Below are 24662 nucleotides of genomic sequence, written 5' to 3'. Positions count from 1 at the left end.
ATTGCTCATAGAAGCTCATGTCTCTAATTCGAAGGAAGCTTAGCACCAAGAGGATCTCCGTCGAGCTCGGCACATTTTGGAACCCTCCCTACGTCTTCGGGACTGAAATGCTGATGCGGTGGAATTGCGGAGCTGTCTTCACCTTGTCCTTTGTCGCTTTGCGTCGCATTACCTGGGGACGAGCCTTTTCCGTTCCTCCTGTTCGTGGCCCTCCATAAAATGAAGGCTGCCATGGAGATAGCCAGGGCCATGACACCGAGCACTACTCCGATGCTTATACCAGCTACCTTTCCCAATGCAAAGTTGTTTCCGCCCGAGGATGATGATTCTGACCCAGCGGTCGAAGTTGGGTTTTCTTCAGATGGAGTTGAGGATGTCACCTCGCTTCCTGTCAGCAAGGGTACAGAATTAGTTGATCCAGAGGTTTTGGAAAGTGGCTCACTTGTAAAGCTGTAGTGCTGAACGCCTTGTCATTCACGCTTGGCGCACTTGTCATAAGCCACTGCTGTCGACTCTGATACGGAGTATCGTCAACATCTGGACTCATAAACACTGGCCCATTAGGAATGCAATCGAGATGAAATTTGGTTCCATTATGGACGTTGATGAATCTGTAAGTGTTGTTTGACTTCCACTCAGCATTCCACTGTTGTGTTTCATCGGCAGGAGCTCATGGTACTAACATTGAAGACATCATACCGACTCGCGGTCTAGGTCAAGGAATTGAGAAGTCATTGCATTCTTTGGACGAACAAATTTACCGCCCGAGGCTAGGAGTTCGAGCGGCAGCTGACGCAGGCCTTCCTGATATCGTAATAAACTCCCGCTGTGACGTGTTCGCTTTGGAAGACGGCCTCAAGCTGAACCACGAAACGTATATAAAAGAGACAGTGAAGCGTGGCAAAGCATATCTAGACGCTAGAGCTACGACTATCTTCTTATAGCGCGGATATGGTGCGGGTTTCACGGAAGGTGGCGTGCAGACGCTCGTCAAAGAGCTTGATGGCCGTGTCGCGATACACCTCGACCAGACTCGAGCAGCACTCTCAGTGTCACAGCTGGCTAAGCTAGGTGTTGCAAGAATCAATTTTGGCCCAGCCTCTTCCAGATAGCCATGAATGCTGCCAAGAAATCCGCCATTAGTGTCCTTGAAGGCGGGCTTCTGGAGGAAGTTTAACTATGTGACTTTTTGCCTTGTAAGATAAGGATATAGTTTGCACATTATTTACAGTGATATGCTTGATACACCGGAATCCTTTCACTCAGCATGTATTAAAGTTCAATACCTTCCTTCTATTAGGATAGAAAACATGGTCATCTACATGAGATGTGGCGTAGTGAAGCCAAAATTTCCAAAGGCCTTCGGATGTGAACATTCAGGTATCCGTTTCCATACGCGGTGTTAACTCCTTGAACTGTTCCACCATGAGTGCATTTGGTCGAAGAAACGTATCACATCGCAGCGAAAGGATTACTTACTTCAACTAGGCACTGTTCATTCGCTTCCAAAGTACTTTAAATAGATATCCCAACTCTATCCTATCAATACAATTCTTTTCATCGATGGCATGAGCATTTACAGTCAAGTACTGTACAAGACGACCCTCTCTTCCTTTTCACTAGATTGATTCTAAGTAACTTGTTATTTCACAGGCTTTTGGCTTGGGAGAGATTTTTGACTAACCAACTTTGGAACCTTCCTCGACGTCAACGTCTCCGAGAGCTTCCCTCTTCTTTGCTGTGGCCTTGACACCAGAAACTGGCATCTCAATGTCCTTGGTGACAGTTGTTCCAGTCTTGGCACCACCGTTCTTGAACTCGTCCATGGAGATTGCAGGAGCAACAGTGGCCTCATGGTACTCGTCGTTGAGTTGCTCCTTCTCGTGGATGTGATTTGTAGTGTGAATGACCTTCTGTTGGACTGTTTCTCTCTCGATCACGGGCTGGATGTTCTCATGGAGATGGCTGGGCCAATATGTAAGATTCTGGTACATGGACGAGGCATAGGTTAGTACTTACTGGTGAATGTGCTCATTCTCCTTCGTGGGAGCATACTCTCTTGATTGAGTAGTGTCCTCAACGTTCTTCTCGTTCTTGATCTTGGCAGCTTCTTCCTTGGCCTTCATCTTAGCCTCGTTGTTGCGATGGTCGATCTCCTCTTCGAATTCATTCTCCTTGTAGACATGCTTGGTTGGCAGGACATTCTTGTCCTTGACCGGCTGAATGGTGGTATGGTAATGGTCCTGGTGGACCTCGTGATCGACTTCAGTATCAACCCTTTCGTGCTCGTGAGACTTGACGTCTTCGTGCACAACGGGAGCTTGCTTCTCCTTGTGAATGGTGGCATCGTCAGTAGTCTCAACCGTCTTGTCAACGGTCTTATCGAGGCTCTTGTCGACTTGCTTGGTGGCTGGCTCATTGGTTTCGTTTTGGTCTTCTAGAGGAACACCAGTTACGATGTTCTTGACGGATGAGGCCAGTTTGCCGAGGGCGTTGGGAGGGAGTTCAGAAGCCATTGTGAATATGTGAGGATTTTGTTGTGACTCGAGTAATGTGTGAATAGATTCAAAGTCAGATGTCAGAATATTTGTGGTTCAAATAAGCTGCAGAGCTGTCTCTTAAGAGCTCTGGGTGATCAATGAGCTCATGCCACAGTCCTTGGCAGCGTACGTGACTAATGCTGTCATCGTTCGTCATTTTTTGCATGATTTTCTACGATGTACGATCGATGACGATGAATTTAAACATGCAATCAATTTGCTTCTTTTATGTACCTGAATCTGCCAGATCTATCAATGGTTTTGATTCTTGGCCGTCCTCTAATTCTGTCACTCCAAATCTCAGATGCCCTGTCACACTCGCCTTTTGAGTGGTCATAGTGGATAGCTTACGCCACAGTGATGTATCGACTACGTAGCTAGTGCCACCAGAACCCGAGTTTTTCATGCAGGAGCGATATTACCGTGCAGTCGATGAGGTAATTCAAGATGCCGATCACTTTTGTGGCGCATAATCTTACTCCGAGCTCCTCCGTTGGGTTTAGTTTGAGGAACTGGGAGATCAGGAATACCTGTTTCACAGTTGAAATTATGGGGGGCAACTTGTACTTGTCATCGTCAGACAAGCCTCGGCTGCCACTGATTGTCCACCAATGAAGCTCAGAACTCCCTGACTCCCTGGAGATTGGTGGGGCAAACATGTGCTCCTCAAACTTGGCTTCGATCATCCAGGGCTAGACCGCGCGTCATTGGGCAGACTAGAACCGGGGATGAGCTTGTTTTCTCTCATCGAGATGCTAAAATTGACCTGATTAGTTATTAGAGACATGAAGAAGAGATTACCGAGTTCTTAGCCTGGTCCTGATCCTTTAACTTCCAGTAGCCGTAGAGCAGTCTGTTTTTTCCGATGACGATAACTTCAACTACTGCATTTTTCTAGACTGCTTTTACTCCCGTTGATGTAAGAAAGAATAGAACTATTCTCATTTAAATAGTGATATCGTTTACAACAGTCAACTACATAGTACAGTTGGCATACAAACGTTGTGTCACGTTTCACTAAAGCTCAAAAGAGATGTTGATGCCAGGAAAATTTGTTTTCACTAGCCATTCACTCTTTTCAACAACGACATCGTGCGGAACTCAGGATGTCAAGTCACTGTTAACTATCAAAATCATGCCGAATCTGATAAGCTTGTGTGGAATTCGACCCAAATACCCGTAGCCTCAGCTCCAACTGATGGGCTCTAAGCTTCGTCTGCAATGGCCGTCAGATTCACATCCCCTGTCTTGATGAACTGCTTCTCCTTGGGCAATGAATCCAAAAACTTATCCGAAACCTTCAGATGATCCTTGACAATCTGTTTGGGTGTCAAAGCCAACCATTGTGCCACCGAAACATCTGAGAACTTGGGCGCCTGGAGAACCTCGAGAAAGATCAAGTCCTCCGTTCCAGTGTTTTCAACATAGTGAGAGTTTGCAGCAGGGATATAGCCAACGCCACCAGCAGTGAAATCGAAGGTGCGAGCGGACGAGGCTGCTTTGAAAACGGTGATTCTGCCACTGCCCTGGAGGAAGTAACTCCATTCATCAGAAGTAGTATGCCAATGGATCTCGCGTAGTGCACCAGGCTGTACGACAACAAGAGCGGCTGAGAAACCTTTGGCGATTGGAAAGGTCGTAGGATCGATGATCTTAACAGAGCCTCCTGGTACGGTATGGGGTTTCTGCTGAGACCAATGGTACGTGTAAGAACCATTGCCTGTAAGCGCTCCGGCTGAACCCGTCACATTCTGTTTCTCGATATCCTTCGGCGCCGGCGTTCCGTTGAAAATCTGAAAAGTCATAAGTCATGCTGTAGATAGATGTTGGGGTAATTTACTCACATAGAGCTCATCCTTGGGGATGTTATCAAAGGCCGTTGTCTCGGTCTCAAAGTTCTTTGCCAGAACGGAGACAGGGTTTCGCAAGAATAGCTCAGATACAAGGAATGTCTCATCTTCAGAGAAAGTTCCCTGATCAAATACCAGCAGGAACTCAACGCCCTTGTCAAAGGCCTGGAGACTGTGAGGTATGCCAGCAGGGAAGAACCAGACGTCACCTTCACAGAGATCATCGACGAAGCTTTTGCCCTCGTCGTTGACAGCAGCGACACGCAGACAGCCTTTCGTAACCAGTGCCCACTCATTAGCGGTGTGCCAGTGTAGCTCGCGGTACGCATTCGGAGCAAGACGCATGTCGACTCCAGCCATGGCAGTAGCAGCAGGAAGGACATCCTGGTTCTGCTGTCGAGCCCATCCGGCGCCAGCTTCGCTACCAAGACGATTGTGAGAAAGACCAAGCGGCCACATGGCATTGGGGACATCTCCCGCATCTGTACCAGGAGGAGCAAAAAGATCGGGGTTGAGTCTCTCATAGTCGTAAGTTCGGGGACCAGGATCTGTGGCACCGAGCTCGCCACGGATTGGCTGGGGGACATCCACTCCATCAAAATCCAGATAGATTCCGAGCTTGGGGTCAGCTTCCTGGCCATTGACGAGCTTTGGGTCTTTGACGATGGCAGAATCCTGCTCAGGGTCTGGAAGAGGGGCGTTCCCGCCGAGCAAGCTAGAGTCCCCATACAGCGAACCGCTGGTCGACGTGACTGTTGGTGTTGGTGGCTTGACTCCACCTACGGGTCCTTCATTCTCCCCATAATCGCCCATCCTGATAACTATTAGCTTTTGGTTTGGCATCAGAATGAAGTGAGTACTCACTGAGGGGCAGGGAGAGTCGAGCCTGGGGCGATTGAAAAGGAAGCCACCAAGGCTTTGAAGAAGGTGCTACGGTGTACCATGTTGACTATGTCCTTGAGAATTAGAAGTTGCTGCTTGTCTTATTAGTTTAGATCTAAAGATGCGGGTTGTGAATCGAGAAGTCCAAGACAGTAGCAGGCTGTTTGCCTCTTATAGCATTTGCTCTCAACCTGCCCCATGGTTCTGCAAGCGTAGAATATCATTGTCGATACTATTGCCTAGAATGGACGATCGAAAGTCTCTCATGGCTGATCACTTGCGTTGACTGTGATGTAGGGTTAACTCCGAGATCACCGAGATCCCGAAGTCATCATGGAAGCATTCGGTCCCGACGGAGCATTCGGATAGGCAGTATGCGTAACACAAGACAAAAGTTCCGTCAGCACTGCCCAGTTGCCAGAGTCGATGATGGACATAAGAACTGACATGCATGAGAGTCGATACTCGTTATACCCGAATCGCGAAATTGTTAATAAAATCCATGCTTCTTAGTAGGGATGCAGACATCCCCGAACCAGTAGAATTCGTCGAATTATGCCCTCAGAGTCGCACGGAACGGCACGAGAGGCCCGGGATTATCTTGGCATCAGAAGCCGACGGATGTTCGGCACTTGCATTACTCAGCTTTCGAGGCTTACAACCTAATTACAACGTATACACGGCTCTTGTACCATGTTGCTTCTCAAAGTAATGTCGTTGATACATCTCATGCGCTGTCTAGTAAACCAACCCGTCCAAAGCGTTTATATCAGAGTATCTTTCTTAGGTATTCCAATTCTATAGTCAAGCTGTCTGTTACAAACAGAAGTTATATATTTTTAGAAGCGGGTCTTTGAGGTTACATCTTGTTGAAACGTTGCTCAGATGTAAGGGGCTGGTGGAAAATCCGGCACTTGCTATCCGCGATCCTGGATTCAAAGAAAACTCCAATTGAAGGGGAAACTTGATTTTTTGTCTCCTTCGGCGCCGAAAAGGCGAGTAAAAAGCGAAATGCGACGATCTGCTGCGCACTTTGTCTAATCATATCTCGTCCCCGGCGTTAAACACGCTTCTTAAAATGTCTTGACCATTCTCATTGGCAAAAACGGAACGCACGGATGAAATAGCCTATCGTGAAGTCAAAGCGTTTAAAGCCGCAGGCAGATCTGTACCTTGCTGGAGATAGCGTCATTTCTTTTGAACGGGAGTCTAAAATGAAGCTGGTTTCTTACAGGCTAAAGACATGGCGCAGCCATGTACTACCAGTAATCTTTTGGAACCAACGCGAATAGGTGAAACGTAACAGTATTGCCGGCATTGAAATCCAAAACCCAAAGGAAGAATACACAACACTGGTCTACGCCAAAATCCAACGACCTACCACCAAACCTAAGGTTAATCTGGATTTTACTTTTCCCCCTCTAGCCATTGAATAAGGTTTCAAACAACATTTAACCCAGTTATACACTATTTAATACTCTTTGAGAATGAGAAGTCTTTCACCCTCCAGGCGTCACTCTTGGCAAACTCTATATTCCGTTTAAAGACGGTTAAATCAATCAGGAGAAGATGGGCAGTGCTGTTGTTGGACACTGACAAAGACACGCCTATGAAAGAAGATTGAAGCACTCAAACTTGGCTGTCAAGGCCATTGCTGTATTTTGAAGTCCGAGGAAGAAAAGCAAGTGGTTGGGCTTCTCTTTCTTTATGGGGCCACGTTACCCAGCTGTAGACGAGAAAGAGGCTATAGCCTGTTGTGATTCAAACATAAGATAGTTCCCTAAAAGCAAAAGGCGCAGTGATTTTCAAGACTATTGAGGCTCATGACTGAGTACCTCTACTCTAATTATAGTATTAGTATGAGTTCAATCCTGTCTTTTAATACATTTATTCAGTGGATGTTGCTGATATATTGCCAGCTTGAAGAGAGACTTCAGCGAAGTAATCAGAGGAAAGCAGGGCTGACTATTTGCTGAAATTTAATAAAGGATGGAAGAGAAATTTTGGGTTGCTAGGCCGGACAGCTGATGCTTGCATCAGGCGCCTCACTTGTTAGTCGATAAACGGCAAAGACGACTGCATTGCTGGCTCAATACAAGAAAGTCACAAACATTTCGAAAGACGCATATGTCTTAGATTTACTATGACCGAGAGGTTTTAATTCGATGGATACAATTGCTGCGGACAAAGAGGTTAATTCTCTTGGATTTCCAGGCGATCATTCAGGTAGGTCGATGAAAAAGAAACAGAATATGGCATTCTGTATGCATACCGTTGGCATTGAGGCTCTTCCCAATTTCTGTGGCGAAGACAGCATTTCATGAAGCAAACATTGAAGTTCTTTGCTCAAGATGCCTCAGTTAGGACATTTTGGCAAAGTAATGATGACCATCGGCCTATCATGACGACTTTTGATTGTTATGGACAAAAACATCAAACTGATGTGATCTTTAGCTCACATGATTTATATGTAAGATCATGCTAATCGTGTGAACTGATGTTGCTGTATTTGGTCGAGTCCGTATCAACTCCAACGAGCGGTAGGAAAACTTAACCGCGCTCTCCCCATTGGTGATATCTTGCAGTTAGGACTAACGTCTTCACCAACGCAACTTCGCCTATCGATAACAATTGATGTCACCCCTCTCCATTTTCTCTCTTGGCGAAAATGTCCTGGTTGGCTGTTCCCTGTTCAGAGTCGTTGACTTAAGGCTCGTCGGCCGTTCAATGCGAGGAGCCGCCTAATCCTTGCATCAAGCGTGAATACGGATGGCTTGACGAAAATTAGGCGTACGTTTCCCCGATACCCTTTTGGCTCTCACAGATGATGTGAGTGGAAAAGAATACCATGTTAGACGCCGCTTCCCCAGAAATCATGCACCAGCCCCCAAATCAAAGCGTTAGAGTGGCGAGAGTGTCGGTGTATCACCAAAACAAGCATAACCTCTGTTGGCTGAGCCAATATTTGGGGCTTTGTGACGCCGGAGATGCAGCCTGAAAACAGCCCAATCCATGCCTTGAGTCACGTAGAGGCTAACTGGTGGACTGGCTAGGCTCACTACACGGCTGTCTAGGCTGTGTCTGGTCCGTGGTAGTCTAGGGCTGCAGTCGAGTCCACTCTACCACGTACCACGAGAGTTAATAATTCTCGCCAAGAAATATCCTTGGCCCCGAATCGCACGGCCTATGACAGTGATAGCGACTTCCGGACCGTGGCCAAACAGTCAGTCGCTGATCGACACTATCAAGTTGAATGTCATGACATCGGGTCAGAACATGTCGTTGATCCTCAAGGTCGACACTTGCTGTGCCTTTCGCAAGTGGGGAGAGAACTTTTTTTTCCGTAGTGGTGTTGTCGATCTCATATCCGCCTAGGAACCAGGAACGGGCCGCGAAGGTGCCGATGGGGCGGAGGTGGACTAGACTACAGGAGGCTCAACGACTAGGATGATGTTGATACAACCAACGCTCAAAACTGAAGCTTGGTAAACCCTCCCAGAAGATGGAACCAGGGACTTTTGCTTTTGATCAGGATCATATGGACGAGGCAGTTGTTGGTGATAGGCCCACAATGACATTGACCTCCATAATGAGCCATAGCGACTCAAGGTCCTATTGGCGGAGCATTTCCGAGCATTTACAGGGGACAACCAACAGCTTAAACTAGTGATGCGATTTACCTAATAACTAACAACCAACAACACAAGACCAGCAGGGCCCCATTAGAAAAACACCCGACTTCTGCAGAATACTCCGTGTCCTGAGGCTCTTACAGTTGAGTTGAGTTGACTTAGCCAGAAGCAGACAAGAGCCTAGAGAGTTACGGGGATAGAGGCTCTCAACTTACTATATCGTACTAATTGACATAGTTTCTCAACTCCACATGAAAGCTAACTTCTGTTGTGAGAATGCTATGTCCCACTTGAAACGATAAGGTTTCCACCTGACCACATTCTAGGGCTGTATCTGTGGCCCGATGACATGACAACTGACCAGCCATTCAAGACCTTGCACTGTGCAGTGAAGTGCGCTTTGGCTCGATGCTTCTCCACGGTGTAGATCATGAGGGGGTTGTTGTCTCATTGGCTTCCTTCCCTTTCACAAGCCTTACTGTGTTACACTGATGTACAGTTGCAGGGTTTCGAGTTATACGAACACCGCTCGTCGACTCACGGTCCATCGGGCATCATGATATCAATGGCCACATGACTGGAGCGGACCATCGTCCCCTAGAACATCCAAGATCCTTCGGAGCTTTCCTCTTATGGAAATACAAGTGCTGATATAGAGAAACCCATTAAAAGATTGAGTCCACAGATAGGTATAAGAAGCTGGGCATGTCCAGAGAAATCTGTCTCACTTCACTATCCACTCAAACACAACCATCACCACAAAGTTTCACTCCTCTTTTATTCAAAATGAAGTTCACCACTGCTCTCTTCGGTCTCTTCGCCTCTCAAGCCCTCGCTGTCAACATGTACTCGGCCCCCAATGCCGCTGCTGAGTGCGGTGCCCTCGGCGTCGCGGAATGGGATCTCGATGCCCTTCCCACAGGCATGGACGTCTCTGAGCTCCGCAAATGCAAGGAGCATCCCCTCTCACTCAAGATCCACAGCCGCAACCCTGACTCTACCAAGGTCAACGTCCTTCAGAAGAGAAAGTGCACTTCGTCCATAAACAAGCCCAAGGTTGGCTGCGACAAGCATTGGTGCTGGCAGAACTGCGGCAGTCGTAAGGAGGAGGAATGGGGTGCGTGGTGCTGGTCTGCCAAAAACGATGGAAAGGGTGCTTGGATGAGCTGTTCTACTGCCAGTGACTGTCCTTCTGACGACAAGTACTGCGCCAAGGGTGACTGCAAGCAGTGTGGTTGCGGCTGCTAAGCCCACCACCTTCACGATGAGCTGTTCTAAGATGAAAACACGGCGACTTACTCGAGTACTTCTTGGAGGGCATTCATTAGTTGGTTTATATTGGGACAAAACTTGAAATATGTACAGCCTACCCCGGCTGAAACCTTATGTTCTTTTAAAAGATCATTATTATCCAGGTACAGAAGTACACCCAGGATTTTCTTTTGGGGACTGTATATTATCATCGACGTCCCATCATGCATGAGATCGCTGGCCGTAATCATATGGGTCTTTACTCATAGCCAGCACCTAATCCACGAATGCTAAGAGGTATCATGACTCAAGACTCAAGTGACGGACAGATGAAAACGAGTCTCAACAATAGATGTAACAATCAGACCAACCCTGGACATTGTCGCAAGTGGCCGTACAAGACACTCTATTACCAAGCTTCGGAGGATTGGCTGAGTCTAATTCAGTGCATGAGTTAATTCTAATGGCACGCAGCGTTTATGGCAGTTCTCATCAACATGGAGCAATACAGAGGCTGCATTTTTCAGGCAAGTTATGGAGAAGGATCTCATATGAGCTGCCCCAATCTAATTATCATGGACTACAGAGCCTTAGTGACGCTTTCAATCTCGACCATTGTGGACATATGGCTGTGCTCTCGAGTCTCCGAGCGAAGGTCATACAAAACGACCCCTTGCTCGTGCCTTATCTTAGCCCTTCTTTTATACTCAAGCACACATCGCGATGATCTGCGTAGCATGGTAGAAACCAATGTGAACTATGATTCCACAAGGCCATAAAGTTCCAGCCGCTGACGAAGTAATGCCTGGGCATGAAGGCGCAGCTACGCAGCAGATTACTGGCCATAAAGTTAAGCTTTTCGCAACTAACACATGACGAGGACACACGTTATTTTTCACAATATACCTCACTGAGTGGCGAGAAGTTGATGGCTTCAGATCAAGCAATCAATGTCACAAAAAAAGCTTCCAGCCAAAAAAAAAGTTGATTGGGATTTTTTTACCATGTTGGCTTGATGTGTCGTCGAGACGTCCTAAGCTTTAAATATTAGTCAAGCCTCCACGAGATATTAAGGGTTGGGAGTTCAGTGAGTGTTCAAAAGGGAATTTCCAAAGAAATGACGAGATAAATCCATTGTTGGCTCGGCTCGTCAAGAACTTGAAAGCCAGGGCAAGTCTTGACGACTTCCGTACTGAGACAAAAGAAGACTTCCATGGAACCGACATCTTGGACATGGGGAAGCACATAGGCAGGTTTCACACAATTTTTGCTATGGGTTGAACATGTAAAATGTGATGCAATTATTTCTATTCTATACAGAGCTTTCAGGCCGTTTTTCGCTCATCATATTCCCCATACTGCCACCGTTTGTGGTTCTCCTCCGCCCACCATCTCGCTATGAAAGCCCCCTCTTCAACCCATTGCGCAACGTCATTGCCAAATCTCCGTGAAACAACATCTGTGAAAGAAGTAAAGTCGAAACTCTGCACAGAGTCATGCTCCATGGGATCTTCATCCACGTTGCTTAATCGCCATTCGACATTGTCGATCAGAGGAATGGCAAGATGGCGCTCTGGGTGACGGGCATCTCGGGCAGTTACAACTGCACGACCGGGATTTACCACGACGAACTGCCAGTTGCCTTGGCCAGTTGTCTCGTTCTTTGTGAGGAGTGGTCGAATGAGGGATTGGCCTTCGTAATTGCGGGCGAGGTCGGAAGCCACTTGTCGGCTGGCATTGTTTAGGGAGCCAGTCTCGAGGAGAAGATCGAGGATTGTTGGTAGGATTTGGGACGAATGGACTGCATCGTGGACGTCGAAAGCGGGCAGGAGAGGGTGGGACAGCACGAGAGGAACGTGGTCGATGCCGATGCTAGGGTTGTAGTAAGGCGACACGGCACCATTCTCAGGCATGGAAATGCCGTGGTCGCCGACGAAGACAATGAGTGTCTCATTAGCGACACCCTGCTCGTCTAGTAGATCCAAGATCTTGCGTAGCCATCGATCGTCATAGCCTTCTGTATTGAGATAATGCGAAAGCATATCATGGCCATTAGCAAGTGGGACGTACTCCTCCCCCTCAGGCAGCTTGTAGGCGTGGTGACTTGTCGATGTTATGTGCGATAGGAAAACTCGCTCCTCCTTCTCCTTGGCCTGGACAAACACGTCACGGAAGTAATCCTCCAGAGGGTCTTCTTCAAAGGCAAAGCCGTTGATTCGTGGTAGTGTCACTGGCCCGTGTGTCGCATTCTCAGATCGAAGCCACTCAAGTCCAATGAGATGCTCCTCCGGAAAGCCCGTTGCCTCCATCAACTCTTGCTGATTGTTATATCCCAAAGTCGCAGCGGAGTAGAAGTATGACTGCCACTTGAAGTCGTTGAAGGGGCGCGATCCGGCATCGGTAGCGTTGGACACTTGGTTCAAAGCTTCGAAGATATGAGCCAAGCAAGGCTGGTAGATATGGTGCGCATAGTCGAGATTAAAGTCGGCTAGCAATGGGCCGATACCACACAAGGTACCGACCAAGCTCTTGAAGGTAAAGGTGCCGGTGGTATGGGCATTGGTAAAGTGAACGCCGCCGCGCTTGGGCTTGGAGCCTTTGTGGTCGAAGCCGTCGTCGTAGTCGCCTGTGATATAGTTGGCGGTGGGAGTGAGATTGGCCAATTTCTCTTGAGCCTCTTGAGGAATCGTGTTGTCGGGGAAGGATGATGCTAAAAGGTCCCAAATGTTTCCATCCTTCTTGATGGGGAAAACGTCATTTCGTGTGCTTTCGAGGAAGCACAGAACAACATGTCGGATGGGAACGTCTTGTAGCTTGTCCTTCAGCGTTGGAACAAGATCTTGCCCGAGATTCGATATCTTCAATGGGTCGACATCAGCATTGTAATGCGGGCGCTTCCAGTGCCAATCCTCGAACCCGGCCAACACTTGATCATTGGGAAGCCAATCGAATGGCTCGGCCGTCGCGAGCGCAGTAAGGTTGTCCCAGCTATGCTGAATGCCAGTGCCGAAAACACTGGGCAAGTCTTGTAATGTCGGTCCTGAGGAAAAGTCCACGAATGGTGACAGTGCTGCAGTATAAGAGAGAAATATGAGTGATCGATCGGAGGGTCGTGCGATGGCCGCGTAAAGGAGCGTGAGCATGAAGATGCCGGCCAGAGCGAATGGCACGGATCTCAAAGCAGTTCTTAGTCGGAATTGAAACGGGCTCAGGTGCTGGGTCTTTTGTTCCTGGAGGTCGTCGTCGGAGCTTTCGTCATCGAAGGGTTCGGTCTGGCCCTCGAGATCGGCTTTCGGGACAGGGACGTAGCGATTTTGGCGGGGAAGAATGCGGCGAAGCAATTGCCAAGCATTGGCGATCAACCGATGAACAACCTCAGCGACATAGCCATGGATGTTGTAGCAAGGTGTTTTGAGGAGCCAGCTCAATAAGATGTTGGCACAGAGGACACTTGTAAACGCGACGCTGCCTGACAGCATCAACGATTTGGAGGAGGGGTCGTTTGGCAGAGAGATGTTGCTGTAATGTATTTCGGAGCCGGCGACGAGGTAAAAGGATATGGAGACGACACTCAGCAGCGCGTTGATGAACATGAATATCGCGGTGAAGACGAGGACGGCGATTTGCGACCGCGTGGGTAGGTTCGTAGACCATTGGTCAAGGAGAAGTCGAATGAGGGTGAGGACGACGACATCTTGTGTAACGAAAGAATACCCCCAACGATGTAATAAATTTTGGTGCACGGCGTTGATGTGTGCGTAGATATGTATTATCTTGGCACCCCAAACTGCGAGGGCTGTGAAGGTGAAGAAGAATTGGCGGTTGGGTACTCGTTTTAGGAGAGCTCGTGCGAGCGCCAAGGCCGCCTGAGACGGTGTCGTATTCTGCATCATTGGATGGATGGTTGTCTAAAAAGAGAGGAAGAAGAAAAGAAACACGCTACAAAAAAAAAGATGCCACGTTATTGAGCCTCCAAATAAGCTCTCATAGAAAAAAGTCTGTTATTACAGATAACCATCGCATGGCAAAAAGATACAACAGCAATGGCAAAAGCTTGAAACAGAGTGCGCCGAGCTGGGACCACGGGCAAGACCGTTATTAAGGGGTTTTCTTACTGCCTGAACTGCCTGTACCTGTACTGCATGTGGAGGGAGCCTCAGCCTCAGCCCTTTTGCCCTTTCGGGGGGTCAGCTTCTGCCAGCGCTGACATTTTACATGTGTCTGGCTCCAATCAGGGCTCCCGTCGGTGATCAAAATAGTTACAACGGGGCACTGAAAAGGAGATGACTCGTGTGACTTTGGCTTTTTGGGGCGGCTGGCCCCGGATCTTCGGCACGCACCAGAACGGGCTGAGGGGTGCCGTTGTCAGCGTCGACATGAAGATGGTGCTGGGCGGCGTCAATCTAGCCCAAACATAGAGTTCAAGGGACACAATCTGCATTTCCCATCAATTACACTCGTCGCGACAAATCTGAAAGTGCAACATGGTAATAATAATAATAATGGCGGTCAGATTCAGTGATTGACCGACAAGTTGCATAGAAATTCGACGTTTGAAATGGACGTCAAGATCCATGCATCCCGTCAGATTTCGCAGATTTTAGAAGATGGGTCCCCCAAACACAGGGGCCATTCCAGGGCTGGGCTCGCTAATGGCAATCGATTTGATTGGCCCTCGCCTCTAATTTCCTCTGAAGCTTAGCTGCAAGGGGCCAAGGGGCTCGGTAACACGGTTCAGAATGCGAGATGGTCCTTCACAGTTGTTGCTGTCGACAGCTTTGCCAATGCAGCTCCAGATTCTGTGATCATGAAGTCTCCAACCGCCTCAAACAGCCCGCGAAATTATCATGACTCTTGAGCTTGAGTGTGTTTGGAGCCAACATTCAGTGGCCGTAACGGGTATGCGCCGAATTGCATGTTGGAGGTAATACGAGGCACAGTCACTCACAACTGTTTGTGCCCTGTTGCCTGTGCATCCAGCGCTGCATTTGTTGCTTTACGGGCCAGCCAGTGAGCCCAAACACAGCCCCATTTATCGCCAATCAATGTGGAGTGAATCCTGCTGATCTGTGCCCCCTTGTGCAAGGAAAACAGCCGGGCTAGTCGCGTGTTAAATTTGGAGGGGCAGAGGCTTGGTCCAGGCTGATGTCCTGCTTCTGATTGGCATGTGTTGTGATCTTCAAAGGGGAGGAAAGGTCTAGAAGAGCAGTCATTCTGCCTTGGCTGGCTCGACTCTGCCACCCTCTTCAGCCCTACAGTACCTCCCACAGTATTTATTGAGAGTAAAGTGATTCCTGTTAATTGTAATTGTGAGTCTGTGATGCAAGTTTGCACGTGTCGCGTCGGGCATTTCCTCAATCAGCAATCGTGTCAATCGGAGAGCATTTAACCTGGCCAATCGCGCTGCTGCCCAGACCGTCAATTTTCGCTTTTCCGCCGCCATTCACTTTGGCCCCCAAACCAAAAACAGAAGGATTTGATGCTAAAAGAATGATCACCATTCGCTACCAATCTGATAGCCGGAGGATTCAATGCAAAACAGGGTAGAGTCTGGAGCTAGGGACCCGAAGGATGCGGGAAATCCACTACCGTAATCACATCAGCCGTGAGAAACCAGCTCACAGCCACGACACATGCATTTGCGAAACGCTGTTGGGCATGGCATCCCAACGCTTATTCGAGAAGATATATCGTAAGATTCAGGGTTAAATGCTAAAACTAAGCAATTTGACAGCTCACTTGGGAGGACCAATCAATCTCGTCCAAACTAGCAGCTTTTGCGTCATTTCCAAGAACCCAGAATAGGGTAGGCCCTTGCTCAACACGATTGATACGCATCGTGACGAATAAATCTCCCCGCGGAGCCCGAAAACAGCTGTCGGTCCCCGGATTTGCCTGTGATATGTGACATAACAATATGGCCAAGGCTCAAAGAGTTGAGCGTTTTGTTCAATCATCCTTGCCTGCGTGTTGAGCTTTCACCATATCTTGAAACTTTGCGCAGCTCTTCAATCCGCGGCCCCCGGAACACAGCTTTTGGTGATAAGTATACACCATGCTTAAGAGAATTTTTAACACGGGACCGACGAGATTAGGTTCTCACTTGTGAACTCTGTTCGCACGTGGTGATTCTTTTGGTTCATCTTGAAGCTGTTCTGAACTCTCGTCTTCTCATGACGGCGGCGATTGCGACGACACCAGCCGTAGGCAACTGGTCATGTTGTCATGAATTATCATCCCATGAGCGACAGAATGTAAGGCTAACAAAACTTGGTAGATCGTGACTGACGGCATTATCCTTGCTTATCCCTTTCTCCCGCATAAGCAGATGTACAGTTTTGCATCTGCCGAATTCCTTCCAAGCATATCCAGAAAGACGGCTGTGAGCCTGCCAGCTTCGTACGGCCACTCAACAGCTCTTCTAGACAGAATTGTGATTGATATGAGCTGTTTGTACATATACGGCCACTTCGTTGTCCGTAAGACCAGCTTGAAAGTGTATCAAGCGACGACAGCGATTTTCTTTTTACATGTCTTCTTCTCGGAGCTGGATGTAAACGTATTCGTAAATTCACTTGGTCTACGTGACCATGTTCAACTTATTCTCGACAAGAGTCATCTGACTGACCCAAGACAACAGGATTGTGTTTCTCAAAGAATTGTATCAAGATTTTCATTCTATGCTCCATTGGTCGAATTTGCCGCAGAATTTACACGCAAAAACCACTACATACAGTTCGCAGACCCGTTGCCCCTTTCGCGATATCGCACAGCCGCCTAAGATGGCTCCCTGGGTGAATTTCTGAGAATACAAAACTACATATATCTTCGTCTCCTTCGTAAGATAACGTGAAAGCACAATGTCTCAATACTACTCCGCTAAATGCCAAGCATTCATGACGACAAAAAACAAACAACCAACAACCAACGGCGTCGCGGAACAATACTCGGCGCGATTCGGGCTTTAACCGGACCCCGCGAAATGCAATAGCAACATGTCAGCATGGCTGACTTCGATGCACCTCATCTCTCCACCAGACGGCCATGGATCCCCAGACAGACCAACTGCCAATATCCTTTGAACTTTGTACATCGTAGGAATACTTTTGCCAACTCTTTGAAATGTGTTCATAAGCTGACAATTGATCTAGATCCACCAAGCCAAAGCTGACTCGCACGAGTACAAGCAAAGTCAGAACAGGCTGTGTCACCTGCAAGAAGCGTCATGTCAAATGTGACGAAGCAAAGCCTCACTGTCGAAATTGTGTGAGAAATAACCGACAATGTGAAGGTTACGCCATCCCGGACAGAAAGCGGAATAGGGGACCAGGCCAGTTCCAATGGGATTCGAAACGAGTCACCTGGACAGCTCCCTTGAAGACACAGCTTCACCTTGTTCAGGATTCTCTCGACTTTCGAGACGCTCAGAGTGTTCTTTATTTTGACGAGTTTATACAAGTTGTGCAGAGCCCGTGGATCTCCGCTGGGTTCAACAGCGATTTATGGTCCGTGACGTTACCTCAAGTTTCACGCACCAACGACATTGTACGGCATGCCGCGATAGCAATCGGCGCATTGAGCAAATGGCTCGCCAAGTTGGAACATGATTCACTTGGTTCGTTGTTATCGGCGGATAATGAAGCCGCGCAGGAGGATCCGGACTATTTGAACGCGGTGTCGCACTACTGCCACGCGCTCAAACTACAGAGTCAACAGGTTTCGATACATGATGCCGTATTCCTTTCAGTTCTCTTTCTGTGTTTTGAGACACTGCGAGGAAACAGGAAAGCTGCGCTGGATCACATCAACCATGGGTTGGCAATGTTGCTTGCGCTCTTGACTGATGCAGATTCTACTCTGATGACATCCATCGCCCCAAACCCAAAGCCGCTCATCGCTGTGGTAGCAGACATCTTCTCCCAACTGCTTCCCCAAACAAGACTTATCTTACGCGGGAATATCGGCCGTAGCCCCGCTGTACCAAACTTCACCAGAGGTCTACGCGCCAAGAAGCATACGGTCGAGTCTTTCATGTCCATGGTAAACCAGATACCTCGCGACTACCCGCCGACTGAAGAATTACCGTCTGTTCTCGACAATCTGGACGACTTCGAGAAGTATTGGCTTACTGGCCGGAATGCCAAACTTGCTGTGGTTCCACTGCTCATGGAGGCTGTCCAAAATACTGGTGTTTTGGTCTCATCGGATCCTGATATTATTTCCAGAGTTTGGAGGGAAATCACGGCTGATCCACGTATCAAAGAAATCTGTGAAGCCTCCACGAAGGAATTAAGGGCACTCGAAGCTGCATTCATGCCTCTTTTCAACCGCGCAATTATGTCAGACACGAAATCAACTGACTACATCAGAGCTGTCCATCTTCGCTTGCATTATCTCGGTACTTGCACCTTCGATGATCTCACGCATTTCTACGACGTTGAACCAATCCAAGCCAAGACTCCCCTATTTCGCGAGTACCTCTCCCTAGCCGAGATCAGCATCCGCATTGCGAAGCGAGATTTGAAGAACCCGGCGCAGCAGCTTTCTTTACAATGCAACATGGCATCGCATCTCTTTCTCATCGCATTATTCTGTCGAGACGCGCTCCTTCGCGATGAAGCTACATGGTTGCTAAAAGACTACCCTGGCCAAGACGGGATTTGGAACGCCCGCTCGCTGTACCTACTATCTCACAGGAATAAGGTCGTGGAGAGGATAAATGCATCCGAAGGTACAGCCATAGAGCAATGGCACAGGTTACTACGCAGGGAATATCTGTTCGAAGAAGGAGGTGACCGAGTTATTTTCTGCTATCTGGATAAGGATGAGACTACAGGGGAGTGGCAGCTTGTGGAGGAGACGGCCGAAGTGAAGGGGGAGCTTGATGCTATTGAATGGAAGAGAAGACCGCCTTCAGCAGCTGGCAGACCTTTATTGGGAGATATAATCACCCTCTGGCCTGAGTTGGTGGAATGAGAGCGACTTCGAAGCAAGCGATGGGAAGCGAGAGGTTGGCCTCATGCGATGGAATTAGTGGAGAGACTTGTATAATAAGTTGTGTATACTATGAACATCTGATCCTTCAAGTCATGTTTGCAAGATGCTTCGATTTATGCGAAGGCATTGATCTTGCAAACGAAATCTAGTAGAGAAATAAGAAGCCATGACAGCACGCTGTATCTAAGAAGAGAAGCCTACAAAAGATTGTCGATAAAGACAGAAAATGAAACATAGAGTTGGCTGGGAAGTTGACCAAAGGTCATTGATCCAGAGCTTGGTTTTGCACCATTTCCCAGTAGATGCCCTGCTTGTTGACGAGTTCCGTATGTGAACCCTTCTCGATGACCTTTCCATCATCAAAGACGAAGATGACATCTGCATTTTGAATCGTTGAAAGTCGGTGAGCTACAGAGATGACAGTTCGTCCGTTGCGAGCTGTATCAATCGCAGCCGCAATAACCTTCTCAGACTCTGAGTCAAGGGCTGATGTCGCTTCGTCAAGAAGAAGAATTTTCGGATCTCGAATCAGGGCACGGGCGATTGCAATTCGTTGCTTCTGCCCTCCAGACATCGATATTCCTTTGTGACCCATGTCGGTATTGTAGCCTTCGGGAAGTGAGACGATGAAGTCGTGGATGAAGGCATCGCGGCAGACTTGGTGGATCCTGTCATCGGTCACAGACTCTGGATTATCGATTCCGAAGAGAATGTTATCGCGGATGGAGCCTCTAAACATAGCGGGTTCTTGAGATACGAGAGACAGAACTTGGCGGTAATCGTAGACATTTATATCCTTGATGTCCTGACCATTGCACAGGATTGCACCGCTTCCAGGCTCCAAGTCATAAAAGCGTTCGAGAAGCGATATAACGGTTGTCTTGCCACAGCCTGATGCTCCTACAAAAGCGGCATACTGACCCTTCTCAATGGTAAGGTTCAGCTTGTCAAAGACGGGAACGTCTCTCGTGGGGTATCTGAAGGAGACGTCGCGCAACTCAATCTTGACTCCGCCGTCAGTGTCATTGACACCCTCTCCGTCCTTGCCATGTGTCTGTCGGTCTGGATGAACAGATTGCCGCACGTCGAGAATGCGGTTCGCGGAAGCAGTCACTTGGGCAGCGCTTGGCGCCAGTCCGAACCCTTGACTGCCAGCCTCTGCTCCCTGGATGACAGCCATGAAGCAGACAAAGAACGCCTCCATAGAGTATTCTCCGCTGATAAGGAGACCGCCGCCGTACCAGAACAGCAAAGCCTGGCATCCGAGGCCGACACTGTCTGCAAAACCAAAGATCGCCGACGTCCACTGGGCCTTTCGGTTGGCCGCCTTCACATGCCCATCCAAGAGATCGCGGTACCGACTGTTGATGGAGTCCTCCATGGTAAGTGACGACACTGTTCTGATAGCCTCAATGGCTTCGGTGGCGAATGCGGAGCTTTCTTGGAAGACCGCCGCGTTCATCTTGTCAAAGTGAACCTCATGCTTGTACTTCCAGCATCCGCCAGCAATCATGAGCGGCAGAGCGACAGACATGGAGATCAAGCCGAGTTTCCAGCCGAAGACGAGTGAAATGATGACACAACCTGTGATGTTGAAGATTGCAGAGAGCATGAGTGCGAGGTTGATGCCAAGAAGTTCCTCAAGCTGTTTAGCGTCACTCGAAACGCGAGAGCTCAGAGACCCATGGGAGTTATCTTCCTGATCAAAGAAGGAGAGTTTCTGATACAGCATGTCATTGAGGTACTGGGACTTGTACACTCCGCTGACGTAGTACTGGACTCGCAATCCGATCCAGCCCTCACAGAGATATGCAAGGCCGACGCCTCCAGCGAGGGCGAACCACATGAACCCCCAGAATTGGCTCTCGCTCTTCAAGTCACTGCCCTGAAGAAGGAAGACCCCGAGGGCTTTCGCGAAGAGCCAAGCTTGGATGGGGGTACCAGCTGCGACGGCCATTGACGAGAGGAGAATACCAAGGAAGTTAGGCCACTTCTGTCTTCTTTCGTATAGTAGCTTTCCGAAACTCTTGAAGAGACCACGAGGTTTCTTGGGGGCTTCTTTTTGTGTGATTGTCGCAGTGACATCAGCCAGCTTGGCATCAGGATGATGTTTGTGAGACTCATCGTCCGACACAAGAGCGCCCTTCTCTTCCTGATCATCAGCAACCTTCAGAGCCTGCGCTCTGACAAGAGAAGCATAAACTCCATGGGCCTTCGTAATGAGATCCGCGTGTGTGCCTTGCTCAACCGCTTTCCCACTCTGCAGCACGATGATGTTGTCGGCCTTCTTAATAGTAGATAGTCGATGCGCGATGGTGATGGTTGTACGGTTTTGCGTGGCTCTATCGAGGGCAGCTTGGACGATCTTCTCACTCTTGGCATCAATGGCGCTGGTGGCTTCGTCGAGAATGATGATGTTGGGCTTCTTGATGATGCTTCTTGCGATCGCTAGGCGTTGTTTCTGGCCGCCCGACAGCTTTGCGCCGCCGTCGCCGACTCGCGTATTGTAGCCCTGCATGAATTGGTTAGAATGACAATGTCTGGGAAGGTGAGGAGATTAAGAGACTTACATCAGGAAGGCGGTTGATGAACTCATCGGCATAGGATTCTTGGCAGGCGTCTCTAACCATCTGGAGCTTCTGCTCTTCAGGCTCATCTTGCCATTGGGAGCCGATAAGACCATGGGCGACGTTGTTGAAGATTGTATCGTTGAAGAGAAAGGGTTCCTGTTGCACTAAACCGATATGTGAACGCCACCATTTGAGATCAAGGTCTTCGAGGTTGTTGCCGCCGATGGAAACCGAGCCAGCCAAGGTAGGGTTGACTACAGGCGCCTCTTCCTCGGATTGCTCCTCGGGCTCCTCGCTAGCCTTCTTTTGAGGTTTGGGTTCAACGACTTGAGGCAAGACGTGGTGTTCCTTCAATGAGTACCAGCGCTCAAGCAAGCCAACAATGGTGCTCTTTCCTGAGCCTGAAGGACCAACTATCGCTGTGTTCTGTCCAGAATGGATGGAGAAGCTGAGCCCGTCCAGGATACGGACTCCAGGACGGCTGGGATACTCGAAAGTCACGTCGTCGAAGAAAATGTCACAAGAGGTAATGTCAGGTTTGAGGGAGCCAGAGGACGGGATGGGAGCATCGATGACAGTGAAGAACTCGCATGCAGCAACCATGGCTTTGCTAACAGCCATGAGAGGAGTGGCGATACGTTCGAGAGAGGTGAGGATCAGCATGACGGACATGAGAACAATGACAATGACTCCGGGACTGTCAATGGCGCCGGAGATGTATCGTCGCGTTCCATACCAGAAGGCAAGACCGAAAGTGCCGAAGACTCCAAAGAACTAGAGAGCTATTAGTATCGGGTGCCGAAGGGGCATTTGGGGTCATACAATCATGCCGAGATGAAGACCCATGAAGGGCGCCATCTTTTGACCTTCCTCGATAGCCTTTTCGACCCAGACTCTGTATCTAGCCATCACGCGGGATTGAGCGCCACAGGCAGTGACGAGCCGAATCCCTTGGAGAGCTTCGCTAGCAATTGCGGTACCTTGAGCATCCGCCTGTCCAGTCGCGGTCTGGCCCTTGACGAGAATTGGCATGGAGATGGACAGGATGACCATCATGTAAAGGATCAAAGACGCAGTGACCAGGGTGATGTCCCAACTCCACACGAAAGCGACAATGATAGCTGCCCAGATGGTGCCGTTGAACTCCAGGAACGTGCCTAGTCGCTCTGAGATGCCGACTTGAAGGGTATTAGACGTCGCAGTGATGGCAGTAGCGGGTGCGCCGGCAGGCATGGAGTCGATGACGTGAATGGACTGTGAAAAGAGAGATTGAAGGTAATGAAGGCGAATAGCGGACGAGAGTCGGATTCCAATCATTCTGAAGCAGTATTTGTTGATGGTGTTGAGGCCCCAGCGCCCCAAGAACAGGGCCATGATGTAAAGCGCCTGTCGGTTCAAGATGGATTGAAACTTATCGGTCGGGAAGCTCGAGGTATCTCTGAAGTAGTCTGTGAACTGATTGACGAGCTGGCCAAAGATGATGTTCATCAACGGCATGGTAATTCCAGCGCCAATGGATGCGAAAGAGGCAAGGGCGTAGATGAAGAAGTCCCATTTTGTAGCGTAACTGAAGACTCGTATGTAGTCGGCAACTTTTGGTGTTCGCTGGGGTCTTTGTGTATCTTGGGTCGTGGCGGGGGATTTCTCGTCATCGTGCTCAGCGTCGTTAGGGGGTTTGGCGTCGGCGGCCATGATGGAGGAAGGGGAAGAACGTCGTAGCCTGCTGAGAGAAAGGTATTAGTACAACAGCAAAATACTGCATCGAAGAAGAAAACTGAGGTCGTTACTGTTATAGCGCAAATTTTGTAACACGGGGATTGGGGTGTCTATGCCGAGCGACAACAACTGCATGCGCTCGCTTGCTGGAAAAGAGTAGATGAAGGATAGACTGAGAAAGAAAGGCTGCAATTGCAGTGGAACGGAATAGAATAAAGTTAAAGATAAGAATGAGATGGGACAAAGACCAACACAATAATTTCGAGTCATCCTCCGTCAGCGCGTAATATCTTATGTAGCCAGCACATCTCGTCCTGAAACCCCTGTCTCAATCTCGTCGAGTTCTGCGCATCCTCGCTCCCTCGTAAGAGACGATTTCCTCTTCGGGACGTTTTACGAGCTCCACTCTTTTTTTCGCGACGGTTGAAGTGGGCCCGTATAACTCGTACCAAACTAAATCCTGACATGAGTAACAGTAATCCTCCGTTTGACGTTTCACACATTTCAGGCATCTCGGGGTCAACAACATCCCGATACTGAACCCGTAAACTTCCCGATGTGTAACTTCTTTTACGGCGCGTTGGTGAAATTTGCTCATCGTGGCTAGAATCAGCAATTTTTCTACACGCGAGTAGATGACAGGGTCATCAGGAGACGACGTAAAGCATGAGAGGGGTTTCTAACCAGGGTTCAAGAATGAGGTCCTTCTTCACTCACAGAGCTGATATAGGGGCTATTTGATTGGAAAACAGCCTTGAGTGGCGCAATTCGAACAAAATCACGAAATCTTGGGATGCAGTTGGTGGAAAGGGGTTATTTCCAGGTTCACTGATCTACACGACAGTACTCCTCGAGATGACCAGCAACAGTGATCCTATGAAGTTACTGAGACTTTGTAAACCCTCTTCAATAACTTTGGAAACGGCCATTGCCATTCCGCGACTAGCCTCTTGCAAGCGAGGTGCTTTCTTACGGCCCAACTGTTCTGTGTGTTTTTGTACCAGCGTATTGTTATCTTTCCACCAGGGAAGTGAGCAGCCTAGTAGCCATGCTATTAAACAGTCAGCCCTCGTTCCAGCAGTCAATTTGCCAGCAGAGGCTCTCATCTCCCGGAACATAGACATCCAGCTCAACATCAGATGGGAAGGACGCTTAGAGGAAATCTGGAAGTGAAATAGAGTAATGGTAAACAATACCCGGTATCCGTGCCGCAAGTGAGTCGAG

The 24662-nt window shown here is 48.7% G+C and overlaps 7 protein-coding genes across 7 annotated transcripts; 2 read left to right on the top strand and 5 right to left on the bottom strand.

Moving 5' to 3' along the window:
* Window positions 1-23: 23 nt before the first annotated feature.
* Window positions 24-735, bottom strand: FMAN_13682 (uncharacterized protein; the record flags this gene model as incomplete). The annotated part of the gene is made up of 3 exons (XM_041833180.1): window positions 24-380; window positions 443-646; window positions 700-735. 3 exons carry the CDS (start codon window positions 733-735, stop codon window positions 24-26), a joined length of 597 nt encoding a protein of 198 aa, XP_041683569.1.
* A 944-nt stretch (window positions 736-1679) lies between these two features.
* FMAN_13681 (uncharacterized protein) lies at window positions 1680-2516 on the bottom strand (the record flags this gene model as incomplete). The annotated part of the gene is made up of 2 exons (XM_041833179.1): window positions 1680-1965; window positions 2020-2516. The coding sequence occupies 2 exons, from the start codon at window positions 2514-2516 to the stop codon at window positions 1680-1682; spliced, it is 783 nt and encodes a 260-aa protein (XP_041683568.1).
* A 1229-nt stretch (window positions 2517-3745) lies between these two features.
* FMAN_13680 (uncharacterized protein) lies at window positions 3746-5334 on the bottom strand (the record flags this gene model as incomplete). Its single annotated transcript, XM_041833178.1, has 3 exons — window positions 3746-4333; window positions 4385-5204; window positions 5255-5334. 3 exons carry the CDS (start codon window positions 5332-5334, stop codon window positions 3746-3748), a joined length of 1488 nt encoding a protein of 495 aa, XP_041683567.1.
* Window positions 5335-9690: 4356 nt separating this feature from the next.
* FMAN_13679 (uncharacterized protein) lies at window positions 9691-10152 on the top strand (the record flags this gene model as incomplete). Its single annotated transcript, XM_041833177.1, has 1 exon — window positions 9691-10152. One exon carries the CDS (start codon window positions 9691-9693, stop codon window positions 10150-10152), a length of 462 nt encoding a protein of 153 aa, XP_041683566.1.
* A 1328-nt stretch (window positions 10153-11480) lies between these two features.
* FMAN_13678 (uncharacterized protein) lies at window positions 11481-14045 on the bottom strand (the record flags this gene model as incomplete). Its single annotated transcript, XM_041833176.1, has 1 exon — window positions 11481-14045. One exon carries the CDS (start codon window positions 14043-14045, stop codon window positions 11481-11483), a length of 2565 nt encoding a protein of 854 aa, XP_041683565.1.
* A 3154-nt stretch (window positions 14046-17199) lies between these two features.
* On the top strand, window positions 17200-19131 carry FMAN_13677 (uncharacterized protein; the record flags this gene model as incomplete). Its single annotated transcript, XM_041833173.1, has 2 exons — window positions 17200-17249; window positions 17307-19131. The coding sequence occupies 2 exons, from the start codon at window positions 17200-17202 to the stop codon at window positions 19129-19131; spliced, it is 1875 nt and encodes a 624-aa protein (XP_041683564.1).
* A 283-nt stretch (window positions 19132-19414) lies between these two features.
* Window positions 19415-23414, bottom strand: FMAN_13676 (uncharacterized protein; the record flags this gene model as incomplete). The annotated part of the gene is made up of 3 exons (XM_041833172.1): window positions 19415-21664; window positions 21723-22496; window positions 22545-23414. 3 exons carry the CDS (start codon window positions 23412-23414, stop codon window positions 19415-19417), a joined length of 3894 nt encoding a protein of 1297 aa, XP_041683563.1.
* Between the last annotated feature and the right edge of the window lie 1248 nt (window positions 23415-24662).

Source organism: Fusarium mangiferae, assembly GCF_900044065.1.
Source record: "Fusarium mangiferae strain MRC7560 genome assembly, contig: FMAN_scaffold007, whole genome shotgun sequence".
Lineage (NCBI taxonomy): Eukaryota > Fungi > Ascomycota > Sordariomycetes > Hypocreales > Nectriaceae > Fusarium > Fusarium mangiferae.
Note: the sequence above shows the minus strand (reverse complement) of the source record. Positions and strands in the feature narration are given on the sequence as shown.